Consider the following 14388-nt stretch of genomic DNA (forward strand, 5'->3'; position numbering starts at 1 on the left):
AGTGGCTGAACATGCCAGCGTCCATGACGATCAGGATATCTCTGGTGGAATACCAGTTTGATTGTCTGCAGACTCCAACAATACACTTCATAAAACGCCTACAATGTATGTTTTCCAGACAGGATGTTTTAAAGAGGATTTTAAACCTTTACTGTGATATTTTAATGGGTAAAAATTACCAGATGAGAAGAGTAAGGTGAAAGCCTGAATTTGGAATTTTGTTTTTGCTCAAGGCTAAGAGGACTTACCAGGAGGAGGTGGTGCAGCTCTCATGGGGTAAGTCTGACTTTGAGACCTGTTGGAATACCCTCTACTTTGGGTAAGGTTCCGTCTAGTAGGACCTAAAAAAACCCCAGCAACATTGTGTTACACTTTCACAATTACATTAATTGGGTAAGTCCTTCTGGCTGCCAGACCCCTACTCTGTGATCAGAAAGAGCTGATCTTCAGGAAAAATGAATCTGACTCCTACAGTGTTGGCCAGGTTGTGCTAAAGCTTTAGGCGCAACAAGGATAACTTAGGCGTATTCTTCCTTTTGTGATCCAGTTGAGCCACAGGACATAAAGTAAAGCTGTCTGAAGACTACAGTAAGCGAGGCCCAGAAGACTGTTAGCTTTATGAACTTGTTTATAAACCATGGATAGCTGGCACAGCAGTACTTTTGACTATACTGTTTCTGATCAGCAATTAGTATGAGCAAAAGGTAGGACATGAAACCTGAGAGGCTGGTATATTTGCAGCTCAATCTTTGGTGATGCACAGAAGCTACCTTTCCTCATATCACAGCCTGTCCTGTCCTGATGCAGACCGTTCCCCATCAGCAAGACTGTAGGAACCACAGGAGCTCAGAGCAGAATGAAAGACTCTTCCCCAAAATGCTTGGCTAATTATGCCGTTTGTACTATGTCACATGATTAAATGCCCTCATTTCTTTTGCTGCAGGGCAAAGAATTTCAGACATTTCAGAAAAGGTATATGGTGAAACTAACAAAATTCTAGCACAACTGTAGAGCAGTAGGGAATTCTCCTATATAATTAGGATCTATAACTTGGATCTTGTTTTAAGTGTTACAGAGAAATAATAAAGAATGTGCTGAGGCTAGAGGCAAGCAAGGAGAGAAAGAGTCAACCACTCTCTAAATTTCTAAAATATTCACTAATTTCTAAAGGAAATTCATACTTACGGGAATTCTTTGGTAGCCCTGGTCCAATGCTGATCTGCAGCACTTTATTACTTGGCTTGAGAATGGCTATATCTCCTTGGCCTTGCATAAATTGCACTTGTCGAGAACCACCACTGCTCCAGGGCCCCCAACTCTCCTTTTTCAGCTTCACTTCAAGTCTAATAAAAAGCATATGAGCATATGAATAAAAACCAGAAAGCATTTCTATGTCAAATCAGGACAATATCACTTGGCAGCAGATAACTTAGAAATATAAAAATAAAAAGCTTAGACTGGGAATCTGTATTCCCTGAGTGACTTAGCTGACTTAGAACACCTAATTAAATATCTTTTTCATGCTTGTTTAAATGTTCTTCTTAACTGATGTTTTAACTTTCCTGGTAGAGCTACTCAAAGGAAGTTTAAGATGCCCTGGAGAGGAAGAAGAGTACAGTGAGCTTTGCGGAAAAATGTGCAAAGGTCTGAGTAAGAGATGTGTCTGCCATCAAACATCACTGCCTCTGCAGCAGACTCTACTGGAGCAAGCTAGAGTGCTCTGTTCCTAAACATTCTTCTCTATATACCATTAGATGTATATATACATTAGGGGTATGTGTGTGTGTGTGTATATGTATAGACATCGGCATGTATATGCCAATATATGCTTTAGGAGTGGGCCTTGTGCATGTTCTGGGAGTAAACATTTTTGCATACATATACTTCAATCTTTCCAATTTAAATTTTTTTCCATGCATGCGTGCACACACACACACTCACATATATATTCTTTCCCAGCATTTCCACACTGTCCATCTGCTCTGATCTGTTATCAGATACGAGCTAAGGAAGTTATGCTTTGGTTTTGGGCAAGACCCCAGAAGTACAATACATTACATCTTACCTGAACAAAAAATTTACTCCTGGTACTGGCTTTGGATTCCCAGTGTACAGGAGTATACGCTACGGGAATGTTCTACACTTTAATTGTCCTCTTACACCCTTTCCAAACTAAAATAATAATATCTTGTTACCTTTTATAATTCTTCCACTTTTTTGAAGGAAATGAAATAAACATACAAATCCAAGGCCTGCTGTTGCTGATCTGCTTAACAGGTAGCAGTATTAACAAAAGCACATATTTGTTGAGATAGTTTCCAGCATGTCCTTACCCCTAAAATGCACATCAAGCATTCTGTAGCTTTTCAGGCTTGTTTCTAAAAAATGTTCCCAATATCATTTACTTAATGAGAATCCTTTAGAATTATCCTCTCACCCTGCAGTTCTCTGTCCCCACAAAAAACTTCAGAATTTCAGATTGTTACATTATGTCTCCGGAATTGTCTTTCAAGCTCTTTATCATGATGTTTCCACAATGTTTCCACTCCTAGGTCAAGGTTAAGGAGTTGGAAGAGGATGCTCCCTTCTCATGATAGGAAACAGCAGCCAGCACAGAGATGAAGAGCTTGCACTACGGTTGCACATTAACTGTGCAGTGACCAGCCTGGCCCTTGCTGTGGGGCCACAGCTCTGCTGGCACAGAGCTGCTCTGTAGCACAGAGCTGCAGACCCTTGAGCCTGATGCTATCTATGTTCAGCAGAACAAAGGCAACTCTTCTATGCACAGACAGTGGAAAGTGGCAGATGGCCCAGGTACAATCCTAACCTGTTACTCTGACGAGCTAATCAGAAAGTCTGGTCTCCTTGCACATACAGATTTTTACACTGTGCTGCCTCTTATTATTTTAAAACAAAGCATAGTGTCAGGAGCTCAACAACTAGCACTCACTCATTTGCCTTGGCAGCAAGAACAAAGACTATTTATTCTTAAAAGCCCATTGGAAAAAAAATGTAACTCACGTATTGCTAAATTTCAGAGGTAGTTTTCTTTGTGTTTTCTCTTCGTATCGTTTTGATAAGAGGCTTAAAAACTCAGTTTTGAAGACCGACTCAAGCAAACTATCATATTCCTGTTCATGTAGAATGAAAATGTCATCCTGCATTGTGCTGAAAAGAAATCAGAGCATATACCATTCAGATTAAAATTTCATCAGGAAACAGAGCCAGCATTATAAAGACATTTGCAGAGTACTCATGGTTAATTTTGAAAAACATAAGAAAGTCCAAGCAGCATTAATTACAGAATCTTGCTTTCTGAGAACAGGTTTGGGTTTTTTTCAGGAGTTGATAATGGAATATCTGAAACAATCATTTTTGAGAGGCAGGAATACTACTTAGTCATTTTACAGTAATTACTGTTATCAAAAGAACACGTGCTATTAAAGTTACAATTAAAGTCCATCTCTTCAATAATGGCAAAACTTGTGATTAGAGGTGAATTGGAAACCTGAAGGTTGCTAAAGTAAGACTGAAACCCAAAGCAAACAAATTTGGAATGAAAGCTTTCAACTTTCCATTGGCTTTAGCTTGGACTGGTTTAGCACAGTATAAAAACCACACACGTAGGGTTTCATTGCCACTGTTGGATCAACTCCCATTCACACCTGCTGAAGATGCTGCAAACCACAGAAAATGATATCCACATCAGTAATTTGCAAGGCTGATTTCTGCCGTTCCAGAGTCCCCGCAGTAAAAAGAGTTCTGTCGCGTCCTAGCCAGGATTACTATTGTTCCAGCACGCTTGTAATTTGTTAATATGTGTATCTTTCTTCCTTTTAACAGCATGTTGGCATACTTCCTAGCTGTACCCACGCTGGTGCCTGTCTGCTTCTGCATCCTCTCTGCAAAGAGGGATAAATAAAGCTTTCCAAATAAAACCATAAGACCTGAAAATGGAGGCCATGGGTCCCCCCTTACTTCCTGACTTGAATAGCATATAAGCCAACCATAGGATGCTCTGGTTCAATTTGCTGATCCCACGGTAAACTAGTTGTATTTTGAAGCTGGTTAGCATCCCACTGGATGGGCTTACAGACCCAGGTCACTGCATGGGAGCACAATGCTAGATCAGACACAAGAAAATGGTGGGAGCATAACGACAGAGGGAGGGGACTGGCCCTTGGGCAGCCACCCCCATTTGCATTGGATTAGAAGTGACAAGAAACCTCTAATTTCATGTGTGATTTCATAACCAGTTTAAATCAAGTTAACATTGTTGTGCTGTCAGAAGGGGCAGCCTTCCCTCTGCCCCTCACCCTTTTTATTCATGCGCATTTCTGTTCATTCCCTTGTGCCAGAATGCATCTCCTGCTCTTTCCTGGTAGGTTAATTTTCTGCTTCCCTTACTTTTCAATGCCTCATCCATATCCCTATGCAGCCACCTGAGTGCTAGCTAGCATAGCAAAATGTGTGGCTGGGAGAAGAGACAGCACAGGACTTTTGACAACTGTGCAGAGCTGAGAATAACTTAAGCTTATCACAAAACGACTACCACATCACCAGTGTGGTATTTCACAAAATGGAGTACAACCAATGAAGAAAGGAGCATTAGTTAGATATTGTTAAGTATTCCTGGCAGAAAATGCGTAGCTCCTATTCATGGTTGTTTAGTCTGCTGCAGGGAGTCTGAAGCCAAAGCTTATCTGCTCTTCTGTCAATGTTGTTGGTCAATCTTCTGCTGCTATTGCCAATATCAGAAAATACTATTTTATAATTGCAATTTATTTCAATACATTAGATATCACCTGCTAAGTGAAAAGGGCACTCTCAGTTTGCATTTCTCTCTGGAAAATGGACCTTTCAAATCCTGTTGGATTTAGAATTAACATTCATTACAAGTTTTCACTGTTTTTTCTAAAAACAGTATACGTAACTCGGAAGTGTGAATGTGTGCACTGCAGGGGTTAAGGATGTGGAAAACCAGGCAGGTGGCTTTGGCACCCAGGTGAAGGGCAAGCCAAAGTTACATACCTATCACTAAGAAACAGCTTCTTTCAATGGTTTGCATAGCAATACATCACACAAAGAAGGTGCTGACATCTCACCTAAATCTGTATTTGTATTGCTTCAACATTTCAGAGGAACTCCAAAAGTAAATTAATTATAGCACATAAGGAACTCAAAGAACGTTCAGCTCAAAAAGAAAAAGCCTCTACCTTCTATCAGAGACAAAATTAGGTCTATTTGCCCTCATCACTGTTTTCTGATCCTAATCACCTGGCAATCAACAGCTTTCCACTTTGAGCATGCTCCTCCCTTTTCCTCTCCCAGCTGGTTTGCCTGATTGCTGACTCTATAAATCTGAAAGGGGGAAGCATGTCTAACTCTTTGACCCCCACTTTTCATCTAGTTACTGAAGACTATGACTCCCTCTACAGACTGTGAGTACCTTTTTATGCAGAATTAAAAATAGCTTCCTAGTGCTGCTAGAGGTGCTCTTGACTGTCAGGTATGAAAATACAATTTCAGCCCACTTGAGACATTAAGTAAAGGATGAGTTATATCACTGCCCATTTTTCTAAAAATCTACCTCCCACCTGTGCACTCCATAATCTCTTTTCAAATTCTGAAAACTTTGCTATAGTTTGGAAAAGGGTGTATGAAACTACAAACTTTCCTAACTAGTATTCAAAATAGCAATAAGAAGTCTATAAAAATAGAGTAAGAGAATGATCTTTCCTATCATCAAGCAAATCTAGAGCCTCAGCAAGGTCCTGAAGGAGATGTGTAAGAAAAGCCCAAGACCTACAATAAATATTATCCAGTCAGTGATCCTATTTTTGCTGATTTGGCAAAGAGTCTGACTTCACAGTACTGTTAGGATGTCCTGTGTCACTCCTTATCAGATGAATTACGAAGCTCAGTTATTTATTGTTACTAAAAACACAAGAACATTTCTATGAGAGTATGGGCTGTCATTCCCAGTATGCTGAACAAATTCCAAGTTGGGCATCTGCACTTTAAATTGCAACTCCTTTAGTAATTTAAATTGTTATGTAGTGTTAATTGCTGTTAATACATGCCAATAGTGCTGATAATTCTGCCTTTATTGTGTATAGCTGTATTGATACAAGCTTACATCAATATATTGCACATAGGTTTCTTGAGAGATATTGTTTAGATAGCAATGCAAGAATCCAGTTATCCTCTCTCCCCCTTCCATTTAAAATATATTTCATTTTCTGTTGATTTAGTTAAAATTTAATATTGCATGAAAAATAGAACAAATAATATGAATTGAAATTTACGGATCTTTGAGGCTGCAATACAGAATAGAGCTAAATCCATTCTGGATAAGCTCATGAAGAACGTTATTGCAGTTATTTTCTTCCAGCGCAGAGGTTTGAGATTCACTTCAAAACCAGTCAGAAACCAATTATCTTAGAGGTACAGAAAATTTAAAATACAGGGACAACAAACTGGAGTTTTGAAAACACATGAGAGAATGCAAGTTAGAGCTAAGACAATCTTTGCTTTGAGCCTGATGTCTGAAAAAACGTTTGGGGGGGGGGGGGGGGTTTTACCCCCAAAATAAATACTACATAATACATGTACTAAATAAAGGTTTCGCTCTAGTTTTACTAATTGAAGACCGCTAAATATTACAAGCGCTAACTCCTGTCACTGAGACAAGGTTATCTCAGATTCAAGAGAAGCGATACCTTTTACAGCCTCTGCAGCCCGAGCGTTGTATTACTACTAAGCTGCTTCAATACAGAGTTAAGAGATCCCTTGATTAAGAGCCTTTTGAACTCAGGCCATACTAACATGATAGCAGGGAAAAGCCTTCTTGCCCCCACAGGTTTTGTAGGGTTTGGTTTTGGAGGAATACCTGGACAGTTTGATAGCTTGTAATTCTGAATCTACTTTTAGCATATACAAACGCCAGTGTTTTTTACAACAAAATAAAATCAATAAGCTAAGTTCAAAACATTATTTGATATAATGTAACCTATGTATTTCCTCTGAACTAAGCACATTTGGTTTAGCTTTCAGAAGGTTCTGTGGAGCTGTTATTTACATGCGAGAGGAGTGTAACAGCATTTGCTAACTTGGCAGGCAGCCATCCTTTTAGCTGACTCAATGTGAGTATGCCTTTGGAATGCTACAGGCCAAATTCAAGCGTCTGGCTGCAATCTGTTCAAGGTTTTCACAGCACACAGTCCAAACTTGGAGCACTAAAACGACAGGTTCCACTCTCATGTTTAACCTAGATCTACTACAGTTATTTTGTTGCAACTTTCATTATAAAGATGTATGATAAATAAACCACAGGTTTTGAAAATGGTACTGTGAGCAGACACATCTTGCAGACCTTTCCCTAATCTTGAAACGGCTGTGAAGAATTCTGCAAAAATGTGAAATCTGCTCGTTTTAAGTACTGGATAATGTCTGTGAGATTTCTGGCTATGCTAATTTTACAACATTTTATAAACATATACTCAAAATCCTTTGCAGTAGCTCTCAATACACAGTATTCAAGTGTAGACTTGTATTCCATTAAAATAGTAATTTATTTCAATATTTAAACTACACTTGTCACCCTGGATCAGTATTCTTTTGTATTAAATTACACTCAGCTACCAGCTCTGATAAACTCTGATAACAAACGCAGAGGTATCCAGAGACTTTGTTCACACATCTTCAAAGGGATGAAATGATATAGGCAAGAATTCACTGGTCTCATGGGCAGTTTCTTCCTGTTTTTGCTCACCTAACTGGGTTTCTCAGCTCTGTGTGGACACCTCGGATATTTCCTGCAGTCTGGGACTGGCTTGACGTTCGGTCAACAGAAGCTATGTGAAATCCAACTAGAAATAAAGGTTTTAGTAGCTCACCAGAGAGAGAACATTCCTTTAGGAAGCAGTGGACATGTACAAGGTGTACTTCTGTAAGTAAGAATTATTTCTGGGATACAAGCTTGAGCCAAAACTTGCAAGAACCTGCTTGTGCATGGTGAGTATGTGCTTCACCAAATACATTTTGGGGGATGCACCAGATAGGTGAGACCCAGTGTAAGCAAAACATTTTAACAACTAGTCAGAAAATGTTTGTGTATTGGCTATAAACATCTATTGCTATAACACACTTACTAGGGCTGGGAGTGAAAATAAGGCTTCAGCTTTCTTTGTGTACAAGATTCAGCTAATACAGCTTAAGAAATTCACCCTTCATCAATCAACTTATTTTCCCCATCCTACACAAATTTCTCTGTCAATAGAAAGATATTTTCAAGGTACTGACCTTAGAGAAACGGAAAGAATTCTCTCCACTTCCATCCTTCGCTTTAAGACTTCCCTCACTTGGCCTTTCTCTGGACCCTGCTTTATCTTTTCACGCCCAATCAGGTATATGCACTTTGGAGTGAGGACAAGATCTCGCTTCACACCCTGAAACACAGAATTGTTTGAAAATACACAGCTATGCGGAGATCAACGCACTAATGTTGTGATGCTGTTCCAAAGTTATATAATGTACTATGATTTGGGACACTACTGTTAGTCTTTGGTTCAAGTGAAAAAAATACTGATGTGATTAATCACATGACCTCAGAGTCAGATTGCGCAGGACAGGAAAGTAGCTTTGTTCCCCTTTGCTCCTAACTAATGTAGCTTTCTGCCCACCAAGTCCCATAAAGCCTTCATCATGGGACAGTAGGTTTGACCGTGGCAATGTTCCAATTGCAAGGGTGTAACTGCTTCCCTATGTGTCTTTTAGGTCAAAGACACTTGTTTCAAGCTGGTATCCTAGATGTTATGACACTAACGTGGTGGAGTTTCTGTTAAAGGATGGTAAAGACACCTGTAACTCCCTAGCAGAACTAATCATTAGTGGATGTTGCTCTTAAACCTACCTTAAACCGTCTGTCATATTTAATTACGGTGTCTGCAAAGTCAATCTTCTCCCGTTTGCCCACAAACTGGCGTAGCTCTGGATGGTCCTCCATGCCTATGTAATCTCCCACAAAATTCCTGTTAATGCTGTTCCGTCTTCTCTCTTTCTTGTTCAGCAATAGATCTGATGCTTAAATACCCAAAACAAACATTGATTAATAGTATTTACTAAATTTTCTAAACTCATGATCTGAAAGAGCTACCTGTTTCAAGCAGAACTTTTTGGGAAGAAGTGATAACCAAATTGTTTATAATATGGAAAAAATAGTGAAGCACTACTACTAATCCTTTGTATAAGGATCCCCATGTGATTATTAAATCCATTCCTAATGAAATACACTGTCAGCAAGCTCAGCAGTTCTGATGATTTGGGAGCATTTCTGGAACTAAGGAATTTCTCACTCATTGCTGGAAATTAAGGATTAACTCTTCCAAACCCAGTCTGTTGTTCATTCACATAATCCAGGCCACACATGCAACTAAGCATTACAGTCCTTGGATTGATTTGTATGAGCTACAGACTACCTAGGTCCTCTATAACTGTGGGAAGCTTTTTCTTTTTCGCTTCCCCTCAAACACCCCTGATCTCTGTCCTACTCAGTCTGGCTTTGTTCTGAGAGCGAAAGACTGGGTAGTCCAAGACATGCACAGCAGCCATCCTCATCAGTGGTACCTTATGACTGCAAATTGTTGGACCCCTTCCTAGATGGTCATCTGTAATGCAATGGTTTGCTCTACAGCTCTATTTCCTTCATCTCTTATGGCACTCTTTGTGTTCCTGGAACCATGTGTGAAATATCTGTCACCAGAAGTTACGACCTACCTTCTTCTCTCATCTGTACGTATTTTTTCCTGGCCACATACTTCCTCCATGCCTTCTGGATGGCCCTGGCGTACCCATCATACTTCCTCTCTCTCATCTCTTCTAACAAAAATAGCTGTGCAAAGACACAGTAGGGTGGGTCAAACATTTTACATTAGAAGTTCAAGAAAGAGACGTATTTTACTTTCAACAACTTTCCAGTGTATTTCGCTCTAGATCCAAGCTGGTGGCTCTACCACAACTATGGGATCTGCAATCAGAATGTTAAAGTAAGCTTTTCTGGAAGAAGTCTCTGATGCTTGAGCAGTTCTGGCTCTTACCAGTCTACCCATTAATCTCAGTACCCAATGATGAAGGAATTGGAATATGGATTCTCCCTGAAATATTCTACTGGTGCAACTCAAGGTTCTCCACTGGTCATACATCCAGCCTTCATCTTCACGTTCTCCAAAATTCACATTTCTCTTGTCAGAATGATACTGTGTCTGTGGGGATCTGTGCAACATGTAACACAACGCGCTCTATTCACATGCAACTTTCTTCCCTGTCTGAATTTCATACTCTCATGTCCATTGGCTTCATCCTTTCCCAGCAGTGAATTCTGTTGGCTGGCTGCAGGCATTACAACTATGATCTTATATTTCAGTATGACGTAATAAGATTTTTGGATCTAAAATGTTGTCAGAATTCAAGAGGAAATGCTGATTTATCAAAACAGAAATGGAAGGTGCATCCCCATTTTTGAGAATTTCCCACGTCCCACTAAAATATATGTAAATTTAATGCATTACAACAACTTGATAATTATTGTAGGATACAGCATATTTCACTATAGCCTTTTACATACTTTAAGTTTAGTTAAATGTTTTCTTGTCTCATCAGAAGCACAAGTATTTGGCTAACAGTTACAGAACTAAATCAGTCCACTGACATGACTGCTGCTTAGTATTTCCCTCTACTGTGTGTTAAATATTCGCAAGGACTTCTCTTCTAGCTTTCAAAAGAGATAATATTAGTAAAAAAAGGTATATCAAGAAGTACACCTGGGCTTTAGGAGCCTTTTTTTAATTTGCTGCCCTGAACCATGCAAATCTAGAAAAATACTGTTGTTCATATTGACCTTAAAAAGGAAACTTGATCTAGTGCAAACCATTTCCGCAGAACCTCACTTGCTCTTGTACAGAGTTATTTATTCAGGTGTTTGATGGAAATGTAAATAATGAAGCCTCCTTTCTGCCACCCATAAAAACCTTATTTCACACTTGGCAACTCTCCATCTACAGCAAACTTATTAATAAAAAAAAAACCCCACAAAACTCTTCACAAACACACAAGCACCAGATAGAGTTTCAGCACACAGGCACGAGTGCTCCTGATGCAAAAACTTCCTCAGCTTCAGCAGGGGCATGATGAAGCCCTTGTGCAATTCAGGTTACAGCAACAATATTGATGTTGTCTCTCATGAACACTCACCATTTATTTCTCTAACAATAATGCTAACTGCAAAATCTCAATGCAAAATAGTCTGTCACCTGCAGCTGAAGGTCACAAATAAGGAAGTTCAATGAAAACATTGACTTAAAATATAATTCATAAGTTATAAAATAAAAATACGACATAAATTCTTTCCTAAAATATGTATTATAAAGCCTCCCCTCACACTCCTGAGCAAATCAAGTATTTTTCATCTGATTAACCACAACAGGTGCTCTCTTTGGTAGAAAGAAAAATTTTCATTTACTATCTAAAAGATTATTTTTCTCAGAAGTAGTATAACCCCAGCCAATACTTCAGTAATACAAGATGAGAAATGATTGTCTTTGATACTGAAAAATATAAATCAAGCTTTAGAATAATTCAGCTCATATAAGTTTTTTCAACTTAAAATGAAAAAGGCCCAGACTATTTTTAGTACTTGTTTAAAAATGGATTTCATGGCTTTTAAAAAAATAAATTTTTAAAGAAAATGTATACAGTAATTGAAAACATTAATTTAAATTAAAATCAAAATGCAATGCAAAAAAGTTTTACTATTTCCAGTTAGCCTCACGTTGTCTTAACCTGCAGCACTGCCCTTCAGTAAAACTCACAGATAATGCCACTAAATGGCATATACATGCAACCAGGACTTAGTATTACAAAAATGCATTAGAATAGGAAGATGCATCCATTGGAGAACAATTTTTTCCTCTTGGAAACAACCTAGTAGCATATGATGTACAGAATATTAATGTTTTGGCCACTTCAGAGTGAAGGGGAACTAGGCGCATCAATCTTCTGCGAGCACTTGCCATTTGGCTATTAAACAGAAGACAGACACCAGCAAATGATTTAATTTCTTTCCTTGAAAAACAACAGCAACAAGACCCACCCCATTTGTGAATATATGGCTGCTGAAAATCTATGCTCTTATAAGGAGCAAACACACCAAGCTTAAGGTATTTCAGCAGCCAGGAAAAGACGACAGTTCCCTTATATGATTTATTACATAAAACTGAAAACAAAAACACTTTTAAATTTTGGATTGATTTATCCATAAGGTAGCATGATGTTGAGAAAACAGCCATCACAAAATTATTTTGGTTTCTTCCCTTAATTGTTTATCTCCCAAACTGAGATTGTACTTGATTTGTACCTAACTGCAGTGAACAGCATGGATGCAAAATAATTTCACAGTGAAAACAAGAAAATCAGGTTCGCTACAGTGTAAGATAATGAACACAAGATGCAAAGATGTTGCTTAAATTACTAATTCTGGTCCCTTGTAATTACAAGCAACTAAGTTGTCTGTATTAATTCAAATAGGTATTGACCAGAATGTGTACTCACCACCACCCTATAATAAACTTGAGGTCGTCAGTAAAGGACTAAAAGTCACAACTGTAATGTCAACAAGAAGAGATATCAAAGACACCCACTAATGTCCAAGGCTATCACACTGACTTTGTAAGAAAAAACTCCCCCATAATGTTAGGAAATAAATCATGGCCTGTGCTACAGAGGAAGGCAGGTAAAGCTCACGCTTCCTCATATTTGGCTAGCTAAGGTGTTGCTTGCAAGGACTAAGTAGGATTAATCCTGTACTAGAATTTCCTGCTCTGCCGCTGTGCACTTAAGTATTCTAATAACCTACAACTTGAATGCTATGTGCTGTATTATATAAGCATGTCTCTTGGATGGCAGGAATGTAAAGTCCCATTACTCCTGAACAGAGATGATACTGTCTTACCCTATTTATGGTAGAAACAACACAATTTCTATTACAACCTGGAGAATCTTTTCCCCTTTAACAGAGATCTTCCCATGTGATTGGGCACAGAAGTGTCATTGCCTAAATTACTGTTGCTCTACAGAGCAAAAAATATGATTCTGGAAAGAAAATGATAGCAATAGAAGCGTTCTGCTTTTTTTTTGACATGTAACTTCAGGTAAAGCACCAAGAAACCACCTAATGCTCCACTGCAAGGTATGCTATACAAACTAAGCTCAACTGCTTCTGATAAATAAGGAATATATGATGGCAAGTAGAGCATTTTTTTTTTCCTTGACAACTGTCCTGAATAGTGATGTAAGAAAACCTTTTTCCAACAGATTTTGTGCAGTTTAGCACCCACAGGATAAAAACAGCCTTAAAATGCCTCCCTGGTGCTCTCTTTGAATGGGATTTCAAGTTGCAGTCATTCTGGAACATTGATTTACTCAATAATGTGTAGCATATCCTTACTATAACTGGGGGCTATTCTATTTTCATCAGTAGTTCTTGTACTGAGAAGAGGATTTATTTTCTTGGGCTAATGGTGATAGATATGTTCTCATGCCATGATATTCCTTCATATGACAGATTCTCTCATGGAATGTACAACCTGACACCAAAGCATCTTCCTATCCCATCTCCTCTTCTTGATGCATTTAATGCTCCTTGTATTAGTGTCAAAATCATGTACTGTGCCCGTTTATAAAAGTGCCTAGAATCCCTGTACAGCCTCGAGGCACCTGCAACAGACCTGCCCAGCTTGCCTTACATTCTTATGCTTCTCCCACCTTAGCAGATATCATGCCCAACTTCTGAGTGGGCAGGCCTTTAATTTCAGCAAAACAGCTTCATATTTAAAGACTCGTGTTCTGCCACACTTACAGACTCTGGAGCTTTGATGAAGACTTTGGACTTCCCAAGCTGGTATTGGTCAGAATCCATGTTGACTGACTGAAGCAGGTGGAGAACTCCTTGTTTCTCTTCTCCTTTCCAGGAAGGCCAGGTTGCTTTGGTCAGAATGGCATACCTTAACCACCAAGGAGAAGAGATTAAGACCTGACATCAAACAGCAGCAGCAAAATACCACCGACTCTTAGTCACTATTGCCCTGGGGGGAGGGTTGACAATTTCAGCAGGACTTACAGAAGCTTGGAGTATGGGAAGATGCTAAACAAGTAACATCTTAACTGTGCAAGACCAAACAACTGCAATGAGAAGGGCAACAGTATCCAGGAGTCTCCCGTTTCCAGATGCTAAGTTACTATTTGGTAACTGCAGTAGTTAATTACAGAAAGTTCTGCTGTGATCTCCTTAAGTCCAGGGCAAGGTTATTTACTAGCAATGACTTATGGTCCAGA

At 39.0% G+C, this 14388-nt stretch overlaps 1 protein-coding gene across 1 annotated transcript in view; it reads right to left on the reverse strand.

Moving 5' to 3' along the window:
• The window catches only part of MYO1E (myosin IE), a 97048-nt gene that overhangs the window by 9609 nt on the left and 73051 nt on the right, over positions 1 to 14388 (reverse strand). The window contains 7 exon segments of the mRNA XM_075714178.1: positions 249 to 341; positions 1186 to 1343; positions 3022 to 3168; positions 8305 to 8450; positions 8915 to 9084; positions 9778 to 9892; positions 13913 to 14057. Of these exon segments, the coding sequence (XP_075570293.1) occupies positions 249 to 341; positions 1186 to 1343; positions 3022 to 3168; positions 8305 to 8450; positions 8915 to 9084; positions 9778 to 9892; positions 13913 to 14057 (974 nt within the window).

This window comes from Pelecanus crispus, chromosome 7, assembly GCF_030463565.1.
Source record: "Pelecanus crispus isolate bPelCri1 chromosome 7, bPelCri1.pri, whole genome shotgun sequence".
Taxonomy (NCBI): domain Eukaryota; kingdom Metazoa; phylum Chordata; class Aves; order Pelecaniformes; family Pelecanidae; genus Pelecanus; species Pelecanus crispus.